Source organism: Pseudophryne corroboree, chromosome 1 (assembly GCF_028390025.1).
Source record: "Pseudophryne corroboree isolate aPseCor3 chromosome 1, aPseCor3.hap2, whole genome shotgun sequence".
In the NCBI taxonomy this organism is placed as follows: Eukaryota; Metazoa; Chordata; class Amphibia; order Anura; family Myobatrachidae; genus Pseudophryne; species Pseudophryne corroboree.
The window spans coordinates 677,209,706-677,237,492 of NC_086444.1; the positions used below are offsets into that span (position 1 = coordinate 677,209,706).

The 27,787-nt window shown below is 47.1% G+C and overlaps 1 protein-coding gene across 3 annotated transcripts in view; it reads left to right on the forward strand.

Annotated features, from left to right (window-relative positions):
* Positions 1-27,787, forward strand: part of ELL (elongation factor for RNA polymerase II) — a 388,638-nt gene that overhangs the window by 351,121 nt on the left and 9,730 nt on the right. For all 3 annotated transcript variants that reach the window (XM_063914738.1, XM_063914737.1, XM_063914739.1), the window contains 3 exons: positions 12,942-13,008; positions 13,088-13,259; positions 25,785-25,829. In XM_063914738.1, coding sequence (XP_063770808.1) covers positions 12,942-13,008; positions 13,088-13,259; positions 25,785-25,829 — 284 coding nt within the window. The remainder of the gene's footprint in view (positions 1-12,941; positions 13,009-13,087; positions 13,260-25,784; positions 25,830-27,787) is intronic.

Below are 27,787 nucleotides of genomic sequence, written 5' to 3' on the forward strand. Positions count from 1 at the left end.
CGCGCAGTGGGCTCACTCGCAGGTAGATCCCTGGATCCTGCAGATAATATCTCAGGGGTACAGGTTGGAATTAGAGACAGATCCACCTCGCCGTTTCCTGAAGTCTGCTTTACCAACGTCCCCTTCCGAAAGGGAGACGGTTTTGGAAGCCATTCACAAGCTGTACTCTCAGCAGGTGATAGTCAAGGTACCTCTTCTACAACAAGGGAAGGGGTATTATTCCACTCTATTTGTGGTACCGAAGCCGGATGGCTCGGTAAGGCCTATTCTAAATCTGAAGTCCTTGAACCTGTACATAAAGAAGTTCAAGTTCAAGATGGAGTCACTCAGAGCAGTGATAGCGAACCTGGAAGAAGGGGACTTTATGGTATCCTTGGACATCAAGGATGCGTATCTCCACGTTCCAATTTACCCCTCACACCAGGGGTACCTCAGGTTCGTTGTACAAAACTGTCACTATCAGTTTCAGACGCTGCCGTTTGGTTTGTCCACGGCACCTCGGGTCTTTACAAAGGTAATGGCCGAGATGATGATTCTTCTTCGAAGAAAAGGCGTATTAATTATCCCATACTTGGACGATCTCCTAATAAGGGCAAGGTCCAGAGAACAGCTAGAGATGGGATTAGCAATATCTCAAGAGGTGCTAAAGCAGCACGGATGGATTCTGAATATTCCAAAATCCAAATTAATGCCGACAACTCGTCTGCTGTTCCTAGGGATGATTCTGGACACGGTTCAGAAAAAGGTTTTTCTTCCCGAGGAAAAAGCCAAGGAGTTATCCGACCTGGTCAGGAATCTCCTAAAACCAGGAAAGGTGTCTGTACATCAATGCACGCATCTTCAGATGCACCTGCGGATAACCCTGTCTCCAAGGACAAGGGTATCTCTTCTGTGGTGGTTGCAGAGGGCTCATCTATTGGAGGGCCGCAGATTCGGCATACAGGATTGGATCCTGGTGACCACGGACGCCAGCCTGAGATGCTGGGGAGCAGTCACACAAGGAAGAAACTTCCAGGGAGTGTGGTCGAGCCTGGAAAAGTCTCTTCACATAAACATTCTGGAACTAAGCGCAATCTACAATGCTCTAAGCCAGGCGGAACCTCTGCTTCAAGGAAGACCGGTGTTGATCCAGTCGGACAACATCACGGCAGTCGCCCATGTAAACAGACAGGGCGGCACAAGAAGCAGGAGTGCAATGGCAGAAGCTGCCAGGATCCTTCGCTGGGCGGAGAATCACGTGATAGCACTGTCAGCAGTGTTCATCCCGGGAGTGGACAACTGGGAAGCAGACTTCCTCAGCAGACACGATCTTCACCCGGGAAAGTGGGGACTTCATCCAGAAGTTTTCCACATGCTAATAAACCGTTGGGAAAGACCAATGGTGGACATGATGGCGTCTCGCCTCAACAAAAAACTGGACAGGTATTGCGCCAGGTCAAGAGATCCGCAGGCAATAGCTGTGGACGCGCTGGTAACACCTTGGGTGTACCAGTCGGTGTATGTGTTTCCTCCTCTGCCTCTCATACCAAAGGTATTGAGAATCATACGGCAAAGCGGAGTAAGAACGATACTAGTGGCTCCGGATTGGCCAAGAAGGTCTTGGTACCCGGAACTTCAAGAGATGGTCACGGACGATCCGTGGCCTCTACCTCTAAGACAGGACCTGCTTCAGCAGGGACCGTGTCTATTCCAAGACTTACCGCGGCTGCGTTTGACGGCATGGCGGTTGAACGCCAGATCCTAAAAGGAAAAGGCATTCCAGAAGAAGTCATTCCTACCTTGATTAAGGCAAGAAAGGAAGTCACCGCGAAGCATTATCACCGCATTTGGCGGAAATATGTTGCGTGGTGCGAGGATCGGAGTGCTCCGACGGAGGAATTTCAACTGGGTCGTTTCCTACATTTCCTGCAATCAGGATTGTCTATGGGTCTCAAATTGGGATCTATTAAGGTTCAAATTTCGGCCCTGTCAATATTCTTCCAAAAAAGAATTGGCCTCAGTTCCTGAGGTCCAGACTTTTGTCAAAGGAGTACTGCATATACAGCCTCCTGTGGTGCCTCCGGTGGCACCGTGGGATCTAAATGTAGTTTTAGATTTCCTCAAATCCCATTGGTTTGAACCACTAAAAAATGGGGATTTGAAATATCTCACATGGAAAGTGACTATGTTACTGGCCCTGGCGTCCGCCAGGAGAGTATCTGAACTGGCGGCTTTATCTTATAAAAGCCCTTATTTAATTTTCCATTCGGATAGGGCAGAGCTGCGGACGCGTCCGCATTTTCTCCCTAAGGTGGTATCAGCGTTTCACCTGAACCAGCCTATTGTAGTGCCTGCGGCTACAAGCGACTTGGAGGACTCCAAGTTGTTGGACGTTGTCAGAGCTTTAAAAATATACATTTCAAGGACGGCTGGAGTCAGAAAATCTGACTCGCTGTTTATACTGTATGCACCCAACAAGTTGGGTGCGCCTGCTTCTAAGCAGTCGATTGCTCGTTGGATTTGTAACACAATTCAACTTGCACATTCTGTGGCAGGCCTGCCACAGCCTAAATCTGTTAAGGCCCATTCCACAAGGAAGGTGGGCTCATCTTGGGCGGCTGCCCGAGGGGTCTCGGCATTACAACTCTGCCGAGCAGCTACGTGGTCAGGGGAGAACACGTTTGTAAAATTCTACAAATGTGATACCCTGGCAAAGGAGGACCTGGAGTTCTCTCATTCGGTGCTGCAGAGTCATCCGCACTCTCCCGCCCGTTTGGGAGCTTTGGTATAATCCCCATGGTCCTTTCAGGAACCCCAGCATCCACTAGGACGATAGAGAAAATAAGAATTTACTTACCGATAATTCTATTTCTCGGAGTCCGTAGTGGATGCTGGGCGCCCATCCCAAGTGCGGATTATCTGCAATACTTGTACATAGTTATTGTTAACTAATTCGGGTTATTGTTTAGGGAGCCATCTTTCAGAGGCTCTTCTGTTATCATACTGTTAACTGGGTTTAGATCACAAGTTGTACGGTGTGATTGGTGTGGCTGGTATGAGTCTTACCCGGGATTCAAAATCCTCCCTTATTGTGTACGCTCGTCCGGGCACAGTACCTAACTGGAGTCTGGAGGAGGGTCATAGGGGGAGGAGCCAGTGCACACCACCTGATCTGGAAAAGCTTTACTTTTTGTGCCCTGTCTCCTGCGGAGCCGCTATTCCCCATGGTCCTTTCAGGAACCCCAGCATCCACTACGGACTCCGAGAAATAGAATTATCGGTAAGTAAATTCTTATTTTTGAGTTGGTCTTCTGTAGATCACTCTCCTGCCTCCATGGTCATTGACAGATAATAAGGTAATAAGGTAATGATGAAACTGAAAATTTTGTTTAATGTGATATCGCTCCCATTTGACATGTTGTCTTTTTGTCTTCCCTAACTGCCGTCTTGTCGGAAAGACGGCAGTTTCCGACTGGAATAGGTCGGAAGGGGTTCCGACCTATTCAGTACGGGCAAATTTTTTCCGACAAGTCAGGAAACTCGACTTGTCGAAATGCTGTCGGAAAGCAGGTGTGTCGGTGGAATACCAGCCGATCCGCCTGCTGCTGTCGGAAACGGGGCCATATCTGTCAGGTTTTGGCCTCCTTTCCGACAAACTGAATCTGACTTGAAAACAAGTCTGATTGAGGTGAGGAGACGGGGAGCGGTGCGGCGAGCTATGGGGATCATGGATGAGAGGTACCTTGACGGCCGTCCCCCGGCCAGGCACCTCTCACACTGCAGTGCCTCCCCTGCCGCTGCAGACATCACCCCCGCTGCCAGCTCCAGCCGCCGATCTCCGCTCCCCGGCCGGCACACTCGTCGTCGTCCCCCACCTTTCAACCCCCCCCCCCTCCCCCCCCCCCCCCCCCCCCCACCCTACCACTGCTGGCAGCGCACCTGGCAGCAGCGGCAGGACAAGACACAGGGAACGGCCAAATCAGACAGTTGGATTTGTTCGTTCTTTGAATAGTGATTCTCTGGTCCATTCTGACAACTGCATGTCGGAATGGACCAGACTCTTATTGAATATACCCCATAGGGTTGGAGGAAAAAGTGTTTACCCAAAAATGAAAAACAAATGAACTGGGGGGGGGGGTTAATTTATTTATTTTTTTGTTTGAAGTTTTTATTTTACTTTTTTATGTTTAAATAATTGTGTTTTTCATGAATGTTTTTAATGAAAAAAAATGTAATCCTGCTTATATTAATACAGTGAAACATTGCTATGTATTAGAATCCTTATTTGATCATCCATCCATTTTTTGTATTTTTTTTTTTTTTTTTTTTTTTTTTTAATGCTTTCTAACATTAACAATCTAAAATTATTAGGCTTTCATATGATTTGCATCTTGGATGGAAATTGAAAATAATTGAAACAAGTTAACGTTAAGCTTTAGTGCTACTTATAATTAAATATATCTAAATAGTAATAGAAAATGGAAAGTGCAGAAGCACTTTTCGGAGAATCACACATTCACGGTTAAGTGTTAGCACTGGCATTCAATATTTTGAATAAAACGCTAGTTTTTAGTACAGTGCTCGACAAATTTTTGTAAAATCTAGGAGCTAACGTAAAAGGTTAGGAGCCAGACCATAGTCTGCGACCAAAATATATAAAAACTCGTATCGGCTACCACACATGCCTTTTCATTGCCCCTCACCATCATACCTATTCCCTACACGCTATGTCCTAAATTCCGAATTGCCTTGTTACCATCATCTGTGCCAGAAATCACTTAAAGATTGCCAGGCATCAAGAAGCCTCCATAAAGACAAAAGGGTATATTCAATTGAAGGGGGTAATTCCAAGTTGATCATAGCAGGATTTTTTTTTTTTTAGTAGTTGGCCAAAACCATGTGCACTGCAGGGGAGGCAGATATAACATGTGCAGAGAGAGTTAGATTTGGGTGGGTTATTTTATTTCTGTGCAGGGTAAATACTGGCTGCTTTATTTTTACACTGTAAATTAGATTGCAGATTGAACACACCACACCCAAATCTAACTCTCTCTGCACATGTTACATCTGCCTCCCCTGCAGTGCACATGGTTTTGCCCAACTGCTAAAAAAAAAAAAAAAAATCCTGCTGCGATCAACTTGGAATTACCCCCGTAGTCGGATCCATTCTGACATTCATTTGTCGGAATGGATCCGACCTGGCCTATTCAATGGACATCTCAATTCGACTTTTACAAAAGTCGAATTGAGATGGGGGGGGAACGGGCGACGCTGCTGTAACGCTGCTCTCCCCCGTCTGCCCGTGACTCTCCCCCTGTCCCTCCTGTCTCTCAGCCGCCGCTCTGTTCCCCCGTCACAGCCGCCGCTCTGGGCAGCGTCTCGCTTGCTGGAGGCTGCTGTGAGCGATGGCTGTCCTCCAGCGCTGCTCACTCCGTCCCCGCCTCTGCTCTCCTGCTTTAATCCCTCATCTCAGTCCGATATTTTTTCTCGTATGTCCTAGATGATGCTGGGGTCACATTCAGAACCATGGGGTATAGACGGGATCCATAGGAGACATGGGCACTTTAAGACGTTCAAAGGGTGTGAACTGGCTCCTCCCTCTATGCCCCTCCTCCAGACTCCAGTTTTAGAATTGTGCCCAGGGAGACTGGACGCACTACAGGGAGCTCTGAGTTTCTCTGAAAAAGACTTTTGTTAGGTTTTTTTATGTTCAGGGAGACTGCTGGCAACAGTCTCCCTGCTTCGTGGGACTGAGGGAAGAGAAGTTATGACCCACTTCCAGTGAGTTCAAGGGCTCTGCTTCTGGCTACAGGACACCATTAGCTCCTGAGGGTTTGATCACTGGGTACGCTCAGATGCTCACTCCCGCAGCCTGCCGTCACCCCCTTACAGAGCCAGAAGTCAGAAGACAGGTGAGTAGCAAGAAGAAAAGAAGACTTCAGTGACGGCATTGATGAGGTACCGCGCTGCGGGCGAGAACGCTGCGCGCCATGCTCCCCTTTCACAGGCACTGCAGGGTGGGGGGGGGCAGCATGTATAATTCCTCCTTTTTGGCTGGCAGAAGGGGACATTAGTGCCTAGCCCCCGCCAGAGACATTAATTATTTATTTAAGAGCGGGAAGAAGCGTGCCATTACGGGGGCGGGACTTGTTCCTCACTCGGCCAGCACAGCTCAGCGGCTTTTTCTCCTACATGCTGCAGAGACGCTGGTCCTCCCTCACTGCTGACACAGATCTCAGTGTGCTAAAAAAAGGGGGGGGGGGGGGGCACAGTGTAATTTGGGCAGTGTATTTCAGATAAAAGTCTGTTATCATGAGTCTATTCACAGGCTTTGTATGATTGCGCTGAGTTGTGAGCTTGCAAAAATCCTCTGTGTCCATCTGACAGTGTTACTGTGGGTCTGTCTTATAAGCAGGTGTGTCTGTTGGTGTTTGATACACGTGTGTCAACATGTCTGAGGCTGAGTGCTCTTCCCAGGAGGAAGCTATATTAGGGACACAGACGTATGAGGGGGTGACCGTGTCGGCACCGCCGACTCCAGACTGGGTGAATGTCTTGAATGCAAATAATTAGAAATGTTACGTACTGATTCCGACACTGATTCCAGTGTCGACTATATAGTGATTCCAGTTTAGATCCAAAATTGGAAAAGAGAATTCCGTACATGATTAACATATTCAGTATAGGAATAACATAAAATGTTATTTTGCCCAGTTGCTACTCCCTGATACCGACACGGATACTGATTCCTGTGTCGACCAGGTTATTTCCTGATTAGATCCAATATTGTGCAGTACAGTTAAGGGACGTATTAACGTCACGGAGAACCCTGCTGTTCCTGACGGAGGGTCTATATATGTATGTGGATTAATATATGTTTATATGTATATAGTATGCATATGTATGTATAGATTAATACGGATAGCTAATCTCATGTACTGAGCGCTCTGTTTGAGAGAGAATCCTGGTGGCTTCCGATGGTTATTCGTTCCCTCTGCGGACAGAATAAAGTGTGAGTCACTCCCTGCTCTGCATGGGACCATATCACAAATCCAGTGGATCGTATATACAGGAAGTTACGCTATATTCTAGCTATGTAACCACGGGTACCTTACTTAGACCTGCCATGGCAAGCGCATGGGTAAGTAGTAGTTTTCAAAAATGATAGGATACCTCAGGGGTGGCCAACCAGGCAGAGACAAAGAGCCAAAAAATCTTGTTAGGTACGTCAAAGAGCCGACATTGAGCCAAAGGCGCGTGTGCAAAAATGGGGTGTGGCTTTATGCCAGCTAGGACACACCCCTGTTATAAAATACATTGAAAAAGACATCCAGCATAAGATACATTTTAAAGCCCGATCCAACATAAAATACATTGAAATAGTCACTTTCACATAAAATAATGGAAAAAACCAAATCCATATAAAATATATTGAAAAAGCCAGATTCACATAATACACTTCAGCTCCCCCATGTGTCACTCCAACCAGCTCCAACATATATCACTCCAACCAGCACCCTCCTACAGTATGTCACTAGTCAGCTCCCCCATTGTGTCTCTCCTGCCAGAACACTCCTGTGTCACTCCAGCCAGCCCCGACTTGTGTCACTCCAACCCACCCTCATATGTCACTGCAGTCCCCCCAACTTGTGCCCATGGGCTGGCTGGGAAGGGAGGGGGGGCAAGGTGCCATCTGACCCCTGGGCCAGTGCAATATAAGTGTTCCAGGGCCACTTGACTGCAGATTTCCTATAAAAAATGGGGCCGTTTGCTTGAGTCTGCCCCCCAGGCTAAAGGTTGCCAAGCCCGTGATTGCAGCAGCCCCTTATGTGTCCTCTATTTGCCGGTGGATGTCTCACCTATAGTATTTGGCTCCCTCAGTTTTCAGTCCCTGTAGTGTCGCTGCGTGTCTGGCTGGAGTGCAGCGGTTTCTGTATCTGTTGTGGTCACATGACTTTGAGTGTTGGGAGCCACATTTGAGTAAAGAAAGAGCCACATGTGGCTCAAGAGCCACAGGTTGGCCACCGCTGGGATACCTTGTCATCCGATATGGATACCCTGGAGGGACATGAGATACTCCTTACGTTGTGTCATATCAAGGACGCTGCATGCTTATGTGAGACTGCAGGGGAAATTGGACTCTTGGATTCACAGGCCATTCTATAGCGGTCTCGGCTAGGCCATTCACCAGCTGGAATGCTGATGCTGACTCCAGGAAGAAATGGAGCCTCTTCCCTATGAAGAAGCCTGGTTTGGTAACGGCCTAGTTGATTTGATCTCTGCAACGGCCGCAGGTAAGTCAACCTTCTGGCCCTATGGTCAATCACAACGAATGAAGACGCATCATTATCGGATGCCGTCATCTTGACCCAATAGATGCACAAGAAGTTAGATTCCCTTTTCTATGCAGGTTTAGGAAAGGGAAGAGGAAAGAGGTCCGCAGTCTCTTCCAGATCACAGGTGCAGAAATCATCCCCTGCATTCGCCGAATCCACCGCATGCCGCTGGGGCTCTCTTGCGGGAAGCCGCACCAGTGGGGGCGCGTCAAAAAACAAAAACAAAAAAAACTCTTCAGTCAGTTCTGGATTCATTCGGAAAACTGGCAGTTTTCGAGATGTTTCTCCTCAACGATTTTTCAAATCGGCCTTACCAGTTCTCCGAAGAACAGGGAGGTAGTATGCAACGCAATACAAAAATTGTGTCTGAATCATGTCATTGTCCTGGTTCCCCCGTCACAACAGGGTGAAGCCGTTTAATCAAGCCTTTTTCGTGGTCCTGAGACCGGACAGAGGCCAATCCTAAATGGACATCCTTCGATTTCTACCAAAAGAAACTCTAATTCAAGATGGAATCTCTCAGGACAGTGATTTCCAGTCTGGTGGTAAGAGGTTTCATTGTTTCGGTAGAAATAAAGGATGCCTACTTACAGATTTCCATTTTCCTCGGCGTTACTGAGGGTTGCAATTCAGAATTGTCATTACCAGTTTCAGACGTTGCCATTTGGTCTATTCATGGCTGAGGATTTTCACCGACATAATGGCGGAAATTATGGTTCTCCTTCAAAAGCATGGAGTCACGATTATCCCGTACTTGGACCCTCTCCTGATAAAGGCGAAATCCAGGGACCAGTTGGTGCAAAACATTGCACTATCCCTGACAGTTCTTCAACAACATGGTTGGCTCCTAAACTTGCCAACAGCAGAGTTAATTCCAACAATGCGGCTGTTGTTTTTTGGGAAGGATACTGTACACAGAACTACAGAGTTTTCCTTCCAGGGAAAAGGGCTCTGGAACTTCAGAGCCTGGTCAAACATGTTCTGAAACCAGCAAAAGTGTCAATCTATCAATGCATTCGGTTGCTGGGAAAGATGGTTGCAGCCTACGAGGCCATTCAGTTGGCAGATTTCATGCCAGAGTGTTCCAGTGGGACCTGTTGGACAAGGGGTGCGGATCCCACCTACTCATGCACCAAAGGATTATCCTGTCTTCTGAGACCAAAATCTCACTTTTGTGGTGGCTACACAGCTCTTACCTCCTAGAGGGGCGCAGGTTCGGGATCCAGGACTGGATCTTGGTAGCCACGGATGCAAGCCTCCGAGGCTGGGGTTCAGTCACACGGAGGAAAAGCTTCCAAGGAAGATGGTCAAGTCAAGAAACTTGTCTCCACATAAACGTTCTGGAGTTAAGGGCCATTTACAACGGCCTTCTGCAAGCGGAACATCTTTTTCGTGATCTGCCCGTATTGATCCAGTCGGACGATGTAACAGAAGTAGCGTACATAAACCGCCTAGGCGAAACAAAAAGCAGAGCGGCGATGGCAGAAGCCACAAAAGCCCTCAGCGGGGCGGAAAGACATACAAACACTCTGTCAGCAATCTTCATTCCAGGGACTTCATCAGCAGACACGATCTCCATCCAGGAGAGTGGTGCCTCCACCAAGAGGTCTTCGCTGAGGTGACGAGTTGTTGGGGAGCTTCTTCAAGTAGACATGATGGCATCTCGTCTCAACAAGAAGCTTCAGGGATATTGTTCCAGGTCGAGAGACCCTCAAGCAGTAGCAGTGGATGTACGGGTGACACCGTGGGTGTTTCAGTCGGTGTATGGATTCTCTCCATTTACTCTCATTCCAAATGTTCTAAAAATCATAAGAACAAAGATTCGAGCAATCCTCATGGTCCCAGAATGGCCAAGGAGGGCTTGATATCCAGATCTTCTGGAATTACTCATAGGAGATCCCTGCCCTCTTCCGCTGCGCGAGGACCTACTACGGCAGGGCCCGTGCGTGTATCAAGGCTTACCGTGGCTACGTTTGACGGCTTGGCTGTTGAGCAGAAAATCCTAGCTGTGAGGGTATTCCCAGTGAAGTCATTACCACTCTTATTCAAGCCAGAAAAAGGGTAACGTCTCAACATTACCACCGTAGTTGGAGAAAATATGTTCTTGGTGTGAATCCAAAATGGCTCCTACGTAAGAGTTTCAGCTAGGATGTTTTCTCCATTTTCTACTAGCAAGTGTGGATGTGGGCCTAAAATTGGGCTCAATTAAGGTACAGATTTCAGCCTTATCGGTTTCTTTCAGAAATAATTGGCCTCCCTTCCAGAAGTTCAGACTTTTGGGATAGGCATGTTGCACATCCAACCTCCATTTGTGCCTCCTGTGGCACTGTGGGATCTCAATGTGGTGTTGCAGTTCCTTCCATCACATTGGTTTGCACCTTTACAGAAGGTGGAGTTGAAGTTCCCCACTTGGAAAGTAGTCATCCTGTTGGCCTTGGCATCTGCAAGGCGAGTGTCTGAGTTAGCGGCCTTGTCTCACAAGAGCCCTTATTTGATCTTCCATGAAGATAGAGCAGTATTGGGGACACGTCAACAATTCTGCCGAAGGTGGTTTCATCCTTCCACATGAACCAACCTATTGTGGTGCCTGTGGTCACTGACGCCTTCATTGAGTCTAAGTTTCGAGATGGTCAGAACTTTGAAGATTTATGTCGCCAGACCGGCTCAGATTAGGAAAACAGAGGCTCTGTTTGTCCGGTTTGCTCCCAACAAGATGGGGTGCCCTGCTTCCAAGCAGACTATTGCACGCTGGATCTGTGGTACGATTCAGCATGCTCATTCCACGGCTGGATTGCCGTTACCGAAATCGGTGAGGGCCCATTCTACTAGAAAGGTGGGTTCGTCCTGGGCGGCTGGCAGAGGGGTCTCGGCATTGCAGCTTTGCCGAGCAGCTATTTGGCAAACACTTTTGCTAAGTTTTACAAGTTTCGTACCTTGGCCGATGACCTCAAGTTTGGTCATTCGGTTCTGCAGAGTCATTCGCACTCTCCCGCCCGTTCTAGAGCTTTGGTATAACCCCATGGTTCTGAATGTGACCCCAGCATCCTCTAGAACGTATGAGAAAATAGGATTTTAATACCTACCGGTAAATCCTTTTCTCTTAGTCCATAGAGGATGCTGGGCGCCCGTCCCAGTGCGTACTGTATTTGCAGTTATTACTTGTGGCTACACACATGTTGTGTTACGGTTCTTGTCAGCATGTTGCTACAATCGTTCGTGCCGTTGGCTTGTATTCTGTTGAATGCCACGTTCTGCGACATCCTTGAGGTGTGAGCTGGTAAAATGCTCACCGTGGTTTAACAATAAATCCTTTCCTAGAAATGTCAGTCTCCCTGGGCACAGTTCCTATAACTGGATCCCGTTCATACCCCATGGTTCTGAATGTGACCCCAGCATCCTCTACGGACTAAGAGAAAAGGATTTACCGGTAGGTATTAAAATCCTATTTTTATGTCGGACTGAGATGGTCAAAAAGGGGGCCAAAACCTGTCTGTTTTGGCCCCGTTTTCGACACATGCACGTGGATCGGCAAGCTGTTCCGCCGATCCACGTGCTTTTCGACAAGTCAAATTGATCGACTTGTCGAAAAATTTTGGGATATATTGAATAGGTCAAATCACGATTCCACCTTTAAAAAGTCGAAAACTGACGCCTTTTCGACAGACTGCAGTTTTCGACTTCAATTGAATATACCCCAAAGCAGCAAATAATTTCTTGTCTGTTATGTCTGGCAAAGCCAACCTTGTGTTTACCTAGCTGCAAGTTTACTTTCCTGTATTCATTGCTACAGATGTCACAGCTGCTGGATCATCTGGAGATAACTCAGCAGGTGGGGGGGGGGGGGCGCAGAGGACACATACAGGGTGCTACCCAAGACTTTAGCTGACCCATAGCATGTATTTACTTACCCGCCACTGATGCCAGCCTTGGATCCTGTTTACAGTGTGTGCACAGCATTGTGATGAAGGCTCAAACTGCACAGATTGTCATGTGTCCCCTCCATACCCTTATCCTGCAGTCGATCACACATACAACTCCTCTTCTGTGCCGGAAGACAGAGCTAAATGGAAGCCCCTGGCAGGCCAGAAGCACATGCAAGGAGAAGTGTGCAGAGCTACTGCTGGATGGGGTTGTTGTACAGTAGATGTGGGAGTAAGCAGAGGGTTCTCCCCCCAGTCCCCTAAGCACCAGAATGGGCTGATAGTGAGGCACGATCTGCCTCTTGCTCACTTCATAATAGGCTCTAACAAGTTCTTTTAACCAGGACCTCTTCTATGTAGCCCTGCAGCAAGTCAGTCAGTTCAGGTGGGATGGTGATACATATGGTCCCCTGTAGTCGCCAGGGCTAAAATCTTGGTGACCTTGCTCCCGGGATTTGTCAAGCCCCATTTTAGTAGAATAGGCTTCTTAAGGGCCCTGCTTGTACTCGCAGCATAATTTTAAATTTTTTTTTAATTTTTGTAAACTATTTGGTTTAAACCAGCCAAACCTGCCCCCAGTGTTAGGCCATCTAATCATGTTAGTGGGATTTCAGTCTCTCGAACAGTGTGTGTCTGTATATAATTAATATAGTGTGTTCGGAAGGCTAATTTGTGTAAAGTATCCCTATATCCTATCCCCATCTAGATTTAAACAGAGCCTGCAGTAATTCCAGTATTCCAACATCTACTTCAGAGATGCCAGATTACATCCTGTAAGTATCCTTTCTTTCTTACCGTATGATTGGTTTGTGTAATGCTGCTGCTAGATCATTTTATCTTGTGATATCTTAGGAAATACGCAGCAATCTCATCTCAGGAGCAGCGCCAGAGTTACAAGAATGACTTCAACGCAGAATACAATGAATACAGAGATTTATATTCAAGAATAGAGAGGATAACAAGCAGGTTTACGCAGCTGGATTCTCAGCTGAAACAACTCTCTCCGGGTACAGAGGATTACAAGGTATATACCCACACATCCTGCTTCAGCCAGGTTTGCTGCTCTTGGGATGAGCTTTAGAGAAGGTTTCTCCCCACATGGTGTTCTGACAACAAAATACTAGAGCAGTGGTTTCCAAACTTTTTTGAATCACGGCGCCCTAGAATATCAGAATTTTTTTCACGGCACCCCTAGGCCAGAAATTTCTTATTGAGAAATTTAGAAAGAAATATTACATTAAGTAGATCGCGTTTATATGTCATCCTTAGGGTCAGTTGTGTGGTGAGGGACAAGATTTGCTTCTGTTTGGCCACATATTTTATGACTGGCAGCCACCAGCACTGGTTTTGCCTATTATATTGACAATGAATAATTTGAATTGGTCCTTTACCACCAACCCAGAGCACCCCTGCAAGTGTCCCAAGGCACCCCAGGGAGCCACGGCACACAGTTTGGGAACCTCTGTACTAGAGTATACATTTTATTCAGTATGGGTCAGTTGCGTGTTCATTATCTGTCTTGCTAGAAACCTGTACTGACAGCTCCTTGTATACACTGCATTATATCTGTCATTTTGTTGGGTCATGCACAAGGTTCACAATGAGATGCAGACCTATTTGGAATTACCCCGTATGCGATTAATCCTTAAATTGTTGGTTAAAAGCAATGTTTTATGGAATGGCATATATGGTAGACTCTATTTCATTTTATACACTGCATTCATGCTTCTGTAGTCTTGGTTGTACTTACTTACACACCAGAAGACCGTAGAAAGCCTCTCAATTTAATAATTTGCCAGTTACTGTAGATTCTTGGGGGTATATTTACTAAAGTGTAAGTTTTTGCAAGTGCAGATGCTGCCCATAGCAACCAATCAGATTCTACTTATTTATCTAGCACCACCTAGAAGATAATAGCTAGAGTCTGGTTGCTGTGGGCAACATCTCCACTTTAAAAAAAAACAACAACGCACTTTAGTAAATGTACCCCTAGGAATGATGGTTCTGGTGAGTCAGACTTTGTATTATGATTGCAGAAAGTGAGATATACAGTTTATTTGAAGAGACTATCTGAATACAGATGGAAGAAATGCCAAGAAGCAGGCTTGGGAAAGTGATGAATTCACTTCAGCAGGTGCCATTAGGGGTCCAGTACTACTGTGTCTGTCATTCGTTAAGCAGTCATCTTTATGATCGGCCAGTCCTGTTTTTGATGTAATTTTATTGCACAATTCGACAGTCGAGCGTATGTAGTTTAATATGAAATTTCAGGAAAATACCCTAAATTGACTGAAATGTTTAAAATACTGTGTTCATTAAAATTTTTACTTCCCTTCCACTGTCTAGCAAATAACATAAAAATCTTCATACTATTGATTTACGTTTTTTAAAATGTGAAATAGTGGGTAGTCTTCTGCAACAAAATATTTTGTATTTGACTTTGTGTTTCCGCCATCTGTGGTCCTGACTGAAATATATCAACAATGTGGGAAGATTTGACTCTTTTATAGTAAGAGAGAGGCAGAATAGGTGTAACAATGCTCTTTAGTTTTCACAACTCTAGCAACTGTCTTTTGTTTCTCAATAAATGAAATACCTCAACGTTTCATGGCACCACATTTGCTGCTAGTTTGGTTATTCCAATTTTGGACACCCTGTCCAAATCCATAGGGGAAAACCAGCCAAAAAGAATTCTTCATCATAGGCAAATGCCAAGAGGGTTTCCAGTAACCCGGAAAGCCTCCTTTCCCACAGGCTGCCAGCAGCCATTACATGCAGTATAAAGGGTGGAATGGAGCTAATGCACATGCCCCATGACAGCAGATTTTCCTACCATGTCTGCTGTGTGTGTCTGTGGATCTGAGTGCTCAATCATCAAACCAGAGAGAGACTCTGGTAAGTGGTTTATCATGATCATTGGGCCTGTATATCTCTGCAGTACTGTATTACATTAATTTGCCCTTTTGGGCAGACTAGCTTGTTGCATGCAAATTATGCATACTTCATATTTATTTTCTCATACGTCCTAGAGGATGCTGGGGACTCCAAAAGGACCATGGGGTATAGACTGGATCTGCAGGAGACATGGGCACTTTAATACTTTAAATGGGTGTGAACTGGCTCCTCCCTCTATGCCCCTCCTCCAGACCTCAATTAGATTCTGTGCCCAGAGAGACTGGACACACAACAGGGGAGCTCTCATGAGTTTCTCTGGAAAATACTTTATTTCTCTATCGTCCTAGTGGATGCTGGGGTTCCTGAAAGGACCATGGGGAATAGCGGCTCCGCAGGAGACAGGGCACAAAAGTAAAGCTTTCCGATCAGGTGGTGTGCACTGGCTCCTCCCCCTATGACCCTCCTCCAAGCCAGTTAGATTTTTGTGCCCGGCCGAGAAGGGTGCAATCTAGGTGGCTCTCCTAAAGAGCTGCTTAGAAAAGTTTAGCTTAGGTTTTTTATTTTACAGTGAGTCCTGCTGGCAACAGGATCACTGCAACGAGGGACTTAGGGGAGAAGAAGTGAACTCACCTGCGTGCAGGATGGATTGGCTTCTTGGCTACTGGACATCAGCTCCAGAGGGACGATCACAGGTACAGCCTGGATGGTCACCGGAGCCTTGCCGCCGGCCCCCTTACAGATGCTGAAGTAAGAAGAGGTCCAGAATCGGCGGCAGAAGACTCCTCAGTCTTCTAAAGGTAGCGCACAGCACTGCAGCTGTGCGCCATTTTCCTCTCAGCACACTTCACACGGCAGTCACTGAGGGTGCAGGGCGCTGGGAGGGGGGCGCCCTGGGAGGCAAATGAATACCTATTTTGGCTAAAAATACCTCACATATAGCCTCCGGAGGCTATATGGAGATATTTAACCCCTGCCAGAATCCGTTAAGAGCGGGAGACGAGGCCGCCGAAAAAGGGGCGGGGCCTATCTCCTCAGCACACAGCGCCATTTTCCCTCACAGAAAGGCTGGAGGGAAGGCTCCCAGGCTCTCCCCTGCACTGCACTACAGAAACAGGGTTAAAACAGAGAGGGGGGGCACTAATTTGGCGTTAGAAATATATAAAAAAGATGCTATAAGGGAAAACACTTATATAAGGTTGTCCCTATATAATTATAGCGTTTTTGGTGTGTGCTGGCAAACTCTCCCTCTGTCTCTCCAAAGGGCTAGTGGGTCCTGTCCTCTATCAGAGCATTCCCTGTGTGTGTGCTGTGTGTCGGTACGTGTGTGTCGACATGTAGGAGGACGATGTTGGTGAGGAGGCGGAGCAATTGCCTGTAATGGTGATGTCACTCTCTAGGGAGTCGACACCGGAATGGATGGCTTATTTAGGGAATTACGTGATAATGTCAACACGCTGCAAGGTCGGTTGACGACATGAGACGGCCGACAAACAATTGGTACCGGTCCAGACGTCTCAAAAACACCGTCAGGGGTTTTAAAACGCCCGTTTACTTTAGTCGGTCGACACAGACACAGACAGGGACACTGAATCCAGTGTCGACGGTGAATAAACAAACGTATTCCTTATTAGGGCCACACGTTAAAGGCAATGAAGGAGGTGTTACATATTTCTGATACTACAAGTACCACAAAAGAGGGTATTATGTGGGATGTGAAAAAACTACCATAGTTTTTCCTGAATCAGATAAATTAAATAAAGTGTGTGATGATGCGTGGGTTCCCCCCGATAGAAAATTATGGGCGGTATACCCTTTCCCGCCAGAAGGGCGCGTTGGGAAACACCCCTTAGGGTGGATAAGGCGCTCACACGCTTATCAAAACAAGTGGCGGTACCGTCTATAGATAGGGCCGTCCTCAAGGACCAGCTGACAGGAGGCTGGAAAATATCATAAAAAGTATATACACACATACTGGTGTTATACTGCGACCAGCGATCGCCTCAGCCTGGATGTGCAGAGCTGGGGTGGCTTGGTCGGATTCCCTGACTAAAAATATTGATACCCTTGACAGGGACAGTATTTTATTGACTATAGAGCATTTAAAGGATGCATTTCTATATATGCGAGATGCACAGAGGGATATTTGCACTCTGGCATCAAGAGTAAATGCGATGTCCATAACTGCCAGAAGATGTTATGGACACGACAGTGGTCAGGTGATGCAGATTCCAAACGGCACAAAGGTGTATTGCCGTATAAGGGAAGAGGAGTTATTTGGGGTCGGTCCATCGGACCTGGTGGCCACGGCAACTGCTGGAAAATCCACCGTTTTTACCCTAAGTCACATCTCTGCAGAAAAAGACACCGTCTTTTCAGCCTCAGTCCTTTCGTCCCTATAAGATCATATCTGCCCAGGGATAGAGGAAAGGGAAGAAGACTGCAGCAGGCAGCCCATTCCCAGGAACAGAAGCGTTCCACCGCTTCTGACAAGTTCTCAGCATGGCGCTGAGACCGTACAGGACCCCTGGATCCTACAAATAGTATCCCAGGGGTACAGATTGGAATGTCGAGACGTTTCCCCTTCGCAGGCTCCTGAAGTCTGCTTTACCAAGGTCTCCCTCCGACAAGGAGGCAGTATGGGAAAAAATTCACAAGCTGTATTCCCAGCAGGTGATAATTAAATTACCCCTCCTACTACAAGAAAAGGGGTATTATTCCACACTATATTGTGGTACTGAAGCCAGAAGGCTAGGTGAGACTTATTCTAAAAAAATTTTTTGAACACTTACAAAGGTTCAAATCAAGATGGAGTCACTCAGAGCAGTGATAACGAACCAGGAAGAAGGGGACTATATAGTGTCCCGGGACATCAGGGATGCTTACCTCTATGTCCCAAATTTGCCCTTCTCACTAAGGGTACCTCAGGTTCGTGGTGCAGAACTGTCACTATCAGTTTCAGACGCTGCCGTTTGGATTGTCCACGGCACCCCGGGTCTTTACCAAGGTAATGGCCGAAATGATGATTCTTCTTCGAAGAAAAGGCGTCTTAATTATCCCTTACTTGGACGATCTCCTGATAAGGGCATAGTCCAGGGAACAGTTGGAGGTCGGAGTAGCACTATCTAGGATACTGCTACAACAGCACGGGTGGATTCTAAATATTCCAAAATCGCAGCTGATCCCGACGACATGTCTGCTGTGCCTAGGGATGATTCTGGACACAGTCCAGAAAAAGGTGTTTCTCCCGGAAGAGAAAGCCAGGGAGTTATCCGAGCTAGTCAGGAACCTCCTAAAAACAGTGCATCATTGCACAAGGGTCCTGGTAAAAATGGTGGCTTCCTACGAAGCAATTCCATTCGTCAGATTTCACGCAAGAACTTTTCAGTGGGATCTGCTGGACAAATGGTCCGGATCGCATCTTCAGATGCATCAGCGGATAACCCTATATCCAAGGACAAGGGTGTCTCTCCTGTGGTGGTTATAGAGTGCTCATCTTCTAGAGGGCCGCAGATTCGGCATTCAGGATTGGATGCTGGTGACCACGGAGCCCAGCCCGAGAGGCTGGGGAGCAGTCACACAAGGAAAAAATTTCCAGGGAGTGTGATCAAGTCTGGAGACTTTTCTCCACATAAATATACTGGAGCTAAGGGTAAATTTATAATGCTCTAAGCTTAGCAAGACCTCTGCTTCAAGGTCAGCCGGTATTGATCCAGTGGGAAAAACATCACGGCAGTCGCCCACGTAAACAGACAGGGCGACACAAGAAGCAGGAGGGCAATGGCAAAAACTGCAAGGACTTTTCGCTGGGCGGAAAATCATGTGATAGCACTGTCAGCAGTGTTTCATCCCGGGAATGGAAACTGGGAAGCAGACTTCCTCAGCAGGCACGGCCTCCACCCGGGAGAGTGGAAACTTCATCGGGAAGTTTTTTCCACATGATTGTAAACCGTTGGGAAATACCAAAGGTGGACATGATGGCGTCCCGTCTGAACAAAACGGGACAGGTATTGCGCCAGGTCAAGAGACCCTCAGGCAATAGCTGTGGACGTTCTGGTAACACCGTGGGTGTACCAGTCGGTGTATGTGTTCCCTCCTCTGCTTCTCATACCTAAGGTGCTGAGAATTATAAGACGTAGAGGAGTAAGAACTATACTCATGGCTCCGGATTGGCCAAGAAGGACTTGGTACCCGGAACTTCAAGAGATGCTTACAGAGGTCTTATGGCCTCTGCCGCTAAGAAGGGACTTGCTTCAGCAAGTACCATGTCTGTTCCAAGACTTACCGCAGCTGCGTTTGTCGGCATGGCGGTGGAAAGCCGGATCCTAAGGGAAAAAGGCATTCCGGAAGAGGTCATTCCTACCCTGGTCAAAGCCAGAAAGGAGGTGACCGCACAACATTATCACCACATGTGGCGAAAATATGTTGCGTGGTGTGAGGCCAGGAAGGCCCCACAAAGAATTTTCAACTCGGTCGTTTCCTGCATTTCCTGCAAACAGGAGTGTCTATGGGCCTCAAATTGGGGTCCATTAAGGTTCAAATTTCGGCCCTGTCGATTTTCTTCCAGAAAGAATTGGCTTCAGTTCCTGAAGTCCAGAAGTTTGTCAAGGGAGTATTGCATATACAACCCCCTTTTGTGCCTCCAGTGGCACTGTGGGATCTCAACGTAGTTCTGGGATTCCTCAAATCACATTGGTTTAAAACCAGTCAAATCTGTGGATTTGAAGCATCTCACATGAAAAGTGACCATGCTCTTGGCCCTGGCCTGGACCAGGCGAGTGTCAAATTGGTGGTTTTTTCTCAAAAAAGCCCATATCTGTTTGTCCATTCGGACAGGGCAGAGCTGCGGACTCGTCCCCAGTTCTCTCCCTAAGGTGGTGTCAGTGTTTCACCTGAACCAGCTTATTGTGGTGCCTTGCACCTACTAGGGACTTGGAGGACTCCAAGTTGCTAGATGTTGTCAGGGCCCTGAAAATATGTTCCAGGACGGCTGGAGTCAGGAAAACTGACTTGCTGTTATCCTGTATGCACCCAACAAACTGGGTGCTCTTGCTTCTAAGCAGACTATTGCTAGTTGGATGTGTAATACAATTCAGCTTGCACATTCTGTGGCAGGCCTGCCACAGCCAAAATATGTAAATGCCCATTCCACAAGGAAGGTGGGCTCATCTTGGGCGGCTGCCCGAGGGGTCTCGGCTTTACAACTTTGCCGAGCAGCTACTTGGTCAGGGGCAAACACGTTTGCTAAATTCTACAAATTTGATACCCTGGCTAAGGAGGACCTGGAGTTCTCTCATTCGGTGCTGCAGAGTCATCCGCACTCTCCCGCCCGTTTGGGAGCTTTGGTATAATCCCCATGGTCCTTTCAGGAACCCCAGCATCCACTAGGACGATAGAGAAAATAAGAATTTACTTACCGATAATTCTATTTCTCGGAGTCCGTAGTGGATGCTGGGCGCCCATCCCAAGTGCGGATTATCTGCAATACTTGTACATAGTTACAAAAATCGGGTTATTATTGTTGTGAGCCATCTTTTCAGAGGCTCCGCTGTTGTCATACTGTTAACTGGGTTTAGATCACAAGTTGTACGGTGTGATTGGTGTGGCTGGTATGAGTCTTACCCGGGATTCAAAATTCCTCCCTTATTGTGTACGCTCGTCCGGGCACAGTATCTAACTGGCTTGGAGGAGGGTCATAGGGGGAGGAGCCAGTGCACACCACCTGATCGGAAAGCTTTACTTTTGTGCCCTGTCTCCTGCGGAGCCGCTATTCCCCATGGTCCTTTCAGGAACCCCAGCATCCACTACGGACTCCGAGAAATAGAATTATCGGTAAGTAAATTCTTATTTTAGGTTTATTATTTTCAGGGAGCACTGCTGGCAACAGGCTCCCTGCTTCATGGGACTGAGGGGAGAGAAGCAGACCTACTTCTGTGAGTTAAAGGCTCTGCTTCTTAGGCTACTGGACACCATTAGCTCCAGAGGGTCTGATGACTTGGTATAGCCTAGCTGCTCGTTCCCGGAGCCGCACCGTCGTCCCCCTCACAGAGCCAGAAGAAAGAAGCCGGGTGAGGAACCGAAGTACAGAAGACTTCAGTAAAGACGGCAGAAGACTTCACTCTCAGAGGTACCGCTCAGCGGTCGCGCTGCGCGCCATCACTCTAATCAGCGCCGTTTTCTCTTCACAGTGAGCTGCGGAGACGCTGGTCCTGGCCTCCTACACTTCTGTCACAAGTAACAGGGTGCTAAACGGGGGTGGGGGGGGGCCAAAACAGATTTGGTGGTGAATTATTATTTATAAAAAGCGCTGACAGGTCTGGGGCATTATATATACTTTCAGACCGGGATAGGCGCTGGGTGTGAGCTGGCAAACTCCCTCTGTGTTTCTCTAATAGGCCTTATTATGGGTCTGTCCCCTATAGCCCAGTGTGATAGTGGGTGTCGATACAAGTGTGTTGACATGTCTGAGGCTGAATGCTCGTCCCAGGAGGAGGCTGGAGTGGGGACAGAACAGAGTGGGGGAGTGAATCTGTCGGCACTGCCGACTGCTGATTGGGTAAATATGTGGCGTGTCTTGAATGCAAATGTGGCTTTACTAAATAAGAGATTGGATAAATCTCAGGCTCAGAACCAAACATGGTGACAATCCATAGAAGATGCTTTTTCCCTAACGCAGACTCCCTCAGGGTCACAGAAACGGTTGTTTACCCAAATAGCAGACACAGATACCGACACGGATTCGGATTCCAGTGTCGACTATAGTGATGCCAGGTTGAATCCTAAACTGGCTAAGAGCATTCAGTACATGATTGTGGCAATTAAAGATGTGTTACATATTACAGAAGACCCTGCTGTTCCAGAGACAAGGGTCTGTATGTTTAAAGGAAAGAAGCCTGTGGTAACGTTTCCTCCCTCTCATGAACTGAACGCTCCTTTTTGAAAAGGCTTGGGAAATTCCTGACAAAAAGTTGCTGATTCCCAAGAGAATTATTATGGCATACCCGTTCCCCTCTGAGGATAGGGAAAAGTGGGAGTCAACCCCCAATGTGGACAAGGCTCTAGCATGGCTGTCCAAGAAGGTGGCACTTCCGTCCCCTGACACGGCGGCCCTAAAGGATCCTGCGGATCGTAAGCAGGAAACTACTTTGAAATCTATTTATGTCACTACGGGTACGCTGCTCAGACCTGCCGTGGCAACGGCATGGGTGAGTAGTGCAATTGAAAAGTGGGCAGGTAACTTATCTGAATGGGACACCCTGGATAGGGATAGCGTTCTCTCGACACTGGGTCATATCAGGGACGCTGCAGTTTATCTAAAGGAGGCTGCGAGAGATATTGGCCTCTTGGGATCAAGGGCCAATGCCATGGCAATCTCGGCTAGGAGAGCATTATGGACTCATCAATGGAATGGTGATGCTGACTCTAAGAAGGCTATGGCGTCTCTGCCATATAAAGGTGGTGGTTTGTTTGGTGGACGATCTCCTGATAAAGGCGAGATCAAAGAAGCAGTTACTAAGAAACGTTGCGCTCTCCCTGACAGTCCTGCAACAACATGGTTGGATCCTAAATTTGCCAAAGTCACAGTTGGTTCCGACAACACGGCTGTCATTCTTGGGCATGATCCTGGTCACGGAACTGCAGGGAGTGTTTCTCCCAGGGGAAAAAGCTCTGGAAATCCAGAACATGGTTAAGGAGATTCTGAAACCGGCAAGAGTGTCGATTCATCAATGCACTCGGGTGCTGGGGAAGATGGTGGCAGCCTATGAAGCCATTCCGTTTGGCAGGTTCCATGCCAGGGTGTTTTAGTGGGACCTGTTGGACAAGTGGTCCGAGTCTCACCTGCACATGCACCGGAAAATAAGCCTATCTTCCAGGACCAGAGTATCTCTCCTGTGGTGGCTCCAAAGTTCTCACCTCCTAGAGGGATGCAGGTTCGGGATCCAGGATTGGGTCCTGGTGACCACAGATGCAAGTCTCCGAGGCTGGGGAGCAGTCACACAGGGGGAAAATTTCCAGGGAAAATGGTCAAGCCAGGAAGCTTGTCTGCACATAAACATTCTGGAATTAAGAGCCATCTACAACGGCCTTCTACAAGCCGAACATCATCTTCGCGGTCTGCCCGTCCTGATTCAGTCGGACAACATAACGGCAGTGGCCAACATAAACCGCCAGGGTGGAACAAAGAGCAGAGCGGCGATGGTGGAGGCCACAAAAGTTCTCCGCTGGGCGGAAAAACATGCAAGCACTCTGTCAGCGATCTTCATTCCGGGCGTGGACAACTGGGAAGCAGACTTCCCTTAGCAGACACGATCTCCATCCAGGAGAGTGGGGTCTTCATCAAGAAGTCTTTGCAGAAGTGACAAATCATTGGGGAATTCCTCAAATAGACATGATGGCGTCTCGCCTCAACAAGAAGCTGCAGAGATATTGTTCCAGTATGAGGGACCCTCAAGCCAGTGCAGTGGATGCCCTGGTGACACCTTGGGTGTTTCAGTCGGTATGTGTGTTCCCTCCACTTCCACTCATTCCAAAGGTGATAAGGATCATAAGAAGAACAATGGTTCAGGCGATACTCATTGTTCCAGATTGGCCACGGAGGGCCTGGTATCCGTATCTTCAGGAATTACTCATAGGAGATCCCTGGCCTCTTCCTCTAAGAGAGGACCTGTTACAGCAAGGGCCGTGCGTGTTCCAAGACTTACCGTGGTTGCGTTTGACGGTGTGGTGGTTGAACGCCAAATCCTAGCTCGAAAGGGTATTCCCGGTGAAGTCATCCCCACTCTACTTAAAGCTAGAAAGGAAGTAACTGCGATGCATTATCACTGTATTTGGAGAAATGTGTGTCTTGGTGTGAATCCAAGAAGGCTCCTACGGAAGAATTTCAGCTGGGTCATTTTCTCCATTTTTTGCAAGCAGGTGTGGATGCAGGCCTAAAGTTAAGCTCCATTAAAGTGCAGATTTCGGCCTTATCAATTTTCTTTAAAAAGAATTGGCCGCCGTTCCAGAGGCTTAGACTTTCGTGAAAGTAGTGCTGCACATCCAACCTCCATTTGTGCCCCCAGTGGCACAATGGGACCTTAACGTGGTGTTGCAGTTTCTTATGTCACACTGGTTTGAACCTTTACGAAAGGTTGATTTAAAATTTCTCACTTGGAAAGTGGTCATGCTTTTGGCTTTGGCGTCCACAAGGCGGGTGTCGGAATTAGCGGCTTTGTCTCACAAGAGCCCCTATTTGATCTTCCATGTGGATAGAGCGGAATTGAGATCTCGTCAACAATTTCTGCCAAAGGTGGTTTCTTTGTTTCACATGAACCAACCTATTGTGGTGCCTGTGGCTACTGAAGCCTTGGCTGATTCTAAGTCTCTCGATGCAGTAGAGCTTTGAAAATTTATGTCGCCAGAACGGCTCAGATTAGGAAAACAGAGACTCTGTTTATCCTGTATGCTCCCAACAAAATTGGGGCTCCTGCTTCTAAGCAGACTATTGCACGCTGGATCTGTAATACGATTCGGCATGCTCATTCTACGGCTGGATTGCTGTTACCGAAGTCGGTGAAGGCCCATTCTACGAGGAAGGTGGGCTCATCTTGGGCGGCTGCCCGAGGAGTCTCGGCGGGTCAACTTTGCCGTGCAGCTACTTGGTCGGGTTCAAACACTTTTGCCAAGTTCTACAAGTTTGATATCCTGGCTGATGAGGACCTCATGTTTGCTCAATCGGTACTGCAGAGTCGTCCGCTCTCTCCCGCCCGGTCTGGAGCTTTGGTATAAACCCCATGGTCCTTTTGGAGTCCCCAGCATCCTCTAGGTCGTATGAGAAAATAGGATTTTAATACCTACCGGTAAATCCTTTTCTCTTAGTCCGTAGAGGATGCTGGGCGCCCGTCCCAGTGTGGACTCTGTCTGCAGTACTTGTTGATAGTTATTGCTTTTGTTACACAAAGGTTGTGTTTCTGTTATGTTCAGCCTGTTGCTGTTTTTGGTTCATGCTGTTAACTGGTATTTTCTTAAAAAACATGTTGTACGGTTTGTTGTGGTGTGAGCTGGTATGTATCTCACCCTTAGTTTAACGAAAATCCTTTTCCTCGAAATGTCCGTCTCCCTGGGCACAGTTCCTATAACTGAGGTCTGAAGGAGGGGCATAGAGGGAGGAGCCAGTTCACATCCATTTAAAGTCTTAAAGTGCCTATGTCTCCTGCGGATCCCGTCTATACCCCATGGTCCTTTTGGGGTCCCCAGCATCCTCTACGGACTAAGAGAAAAGGATTTACCGGTAGGTATTAAAATCCTATTTTTATGGGGAGGGGGTCTTTTGTAATTTTTTTTTCTTCCTGTATTTATTTTATTTATTTTTGTACATGCACAGTAAGAAAAAATCGACCCTTAGACTTATCTACTGACACCATAGCATGCGTTAGACACCCAGATCCCATCTTTGGTAGTCGGACACCTTTTTTTAAGATTTAAAATTTGTTATATTATAGCATTAATATTGCTACACTTTGTTTCCATTTGTGCTAAACAAATTTCTGATTACTGAACTTTGACCACTAGAGGTCAGCACAGTGCCTGAATTGTTACTTTTTTGTTATAAATGCATTGTTCTCATAGTCATCATTTTAATGTTCATATTCTGTCTTCTTTGTTTTTTTTTCCCCAGACTATTCATGATCAAATTTTACAGGAATACCGTAAAATTAAGAAAGTAAGTATTCTGATTAAATGTCTTTTGCTAATTTACTACAAATACCTTTAATCTCTAGGTGGAAGGACTCTTTAGGGGGATACTTATCAACCCTTTAATGAGAACAAGTGGAGGTGTTACTCATAGCTAGTGGTTATCTAGTACATTCTTTAAAATGGTTGCAAGGATCTGTTTGGTTGCTATAGGCTACCCTGCCAATTGTCTATTTTAGGTTTGATAAATGTCCCTCCTATCATTTAACCAGCACAAAAACTGCTGGGCATTATTACTGGGATTCAAGCTATTGTTAACTAGCACTTACACTGCCCAGGGCCCTGCTTCCTTCTGCAGAGTCCTATAAAGTAAAATAGCATAGCAGCTGGGTAGGGGAACAGGGATGCTGATACTCTCTCTATTGCTGGTTTCAGATCGCAAATGCCGGATCCCACCCGGTAAGAGAAACGTGTCCTTACCGGGTGGGATCCGGCATTTGCGCTCCTTTGCTGGCTTTCCGACCCGGCAGTATACCATGTCGGTTGGAAAAAGGGTGGAAGCTGCGCTCACAGAAATGGGGTACCGATTGTGCTGCTGTACCTGAAGGCGTCCTACCTCCTTGCGTGGAATAATGATTTGTAAAGGTCAGCGCACTAATTGGTTGGTAAGAGTATGTATTGGGTGTGTGATGGTCTGGGTGAAGTTTGTGTACCACGCGGATGTGTGTGTTAATGATAATCACTCTAACCGTTGGATTGCCGTGTGCATCTATTTTAATTTTGTTTTGGAAATGTTTATACAGTATCAAGGTTGTCCTTACTGGCAACAACCTATGAGGGTTAAATAATGGTTCCTTTCAGTTATTTGTCCACCTCTTTCAGGTGTATCCTGCAGACTACCCTTTATTGAGTATACCTTCCTAGTGGTATACCAATACATACTCTTACCAACCAATTAGTGCGCTGACCTTTACAAATCATTATACCATGTCGGTTGCCATAGCAGCGGGGGGCGCAGCAGGGGCGGGGTGGAGGCGGCGCTGGGAGATGAGCTCATCTCCTGCGCCGCCTCTCCCTATGCTGTGAATGGGAGCCGTGTTGCATCGAAACGGCTCCCATTCACACTGCACCTGACCCGGTATTCAACCCGGTAATAACCCTTCTTTTTTACCGGGTTGAGTTACCGGGTCAGGCGACCCGCTAATTCAGCCAAGGACCTTTCACATCGCACACTGACCCGTTTCGACACTGCAATATGCCGCGTCGATACCGGGTTACTTGTGCGATGTGAAAGGGGCATATGTGACATGCACCCATCATGGCCCAGAATGCTCTGCACTCAAAATGGCATTCTAGGGCTTTAATTGATTTTAGAGGGTAGATCTTTGAAAGTGTAATGTAGAGCATACTAAGAGAGGTTGAGGAGCAAGTGCGCTACTTCCTGAGAACATTTGGAAGACTCATGAAAATTCTACTTTTGGGACCCACAAGTTTCTGTTTATACCTTGACCTATAACTTTTTTAGCATGTTTAAGGGTTAGTATCACACAAGTATTTGACAAATGTTAAGAACCTAGTGTTGTGATATACTGTACAAGTTGCTACGGGAAATGCTTTTTCCATGTTACCACTAGTGTGAGCATCAGCTGTACAGCCATGGCCAAAAGTTTTGAGAATCACAAGTATGGTGGAAGATGAGCTCATCTCCTGCGCCGCCTCTCCCTATGCTGTGAATGGGAACCGTGTCGCATCGACGCGGCTCCCATTCACACTGCGCCTGACCTGGTATTCAATCTGGTATAATCCTTCTTTTATACCGGGTTGAATTACCGGGTCAGGCGACCCGCTAATTCGCCGAAAGTGCTTTCACATCGCACACTGACCCGTGTCGACACCGGGTTATTTGTGCGATGTGAAAGGGATATTAGTTAGCACTTTTGACTTATGGCATGCTGGTTGGTTGGGAGAAGTTGGTCTTGGAGGATG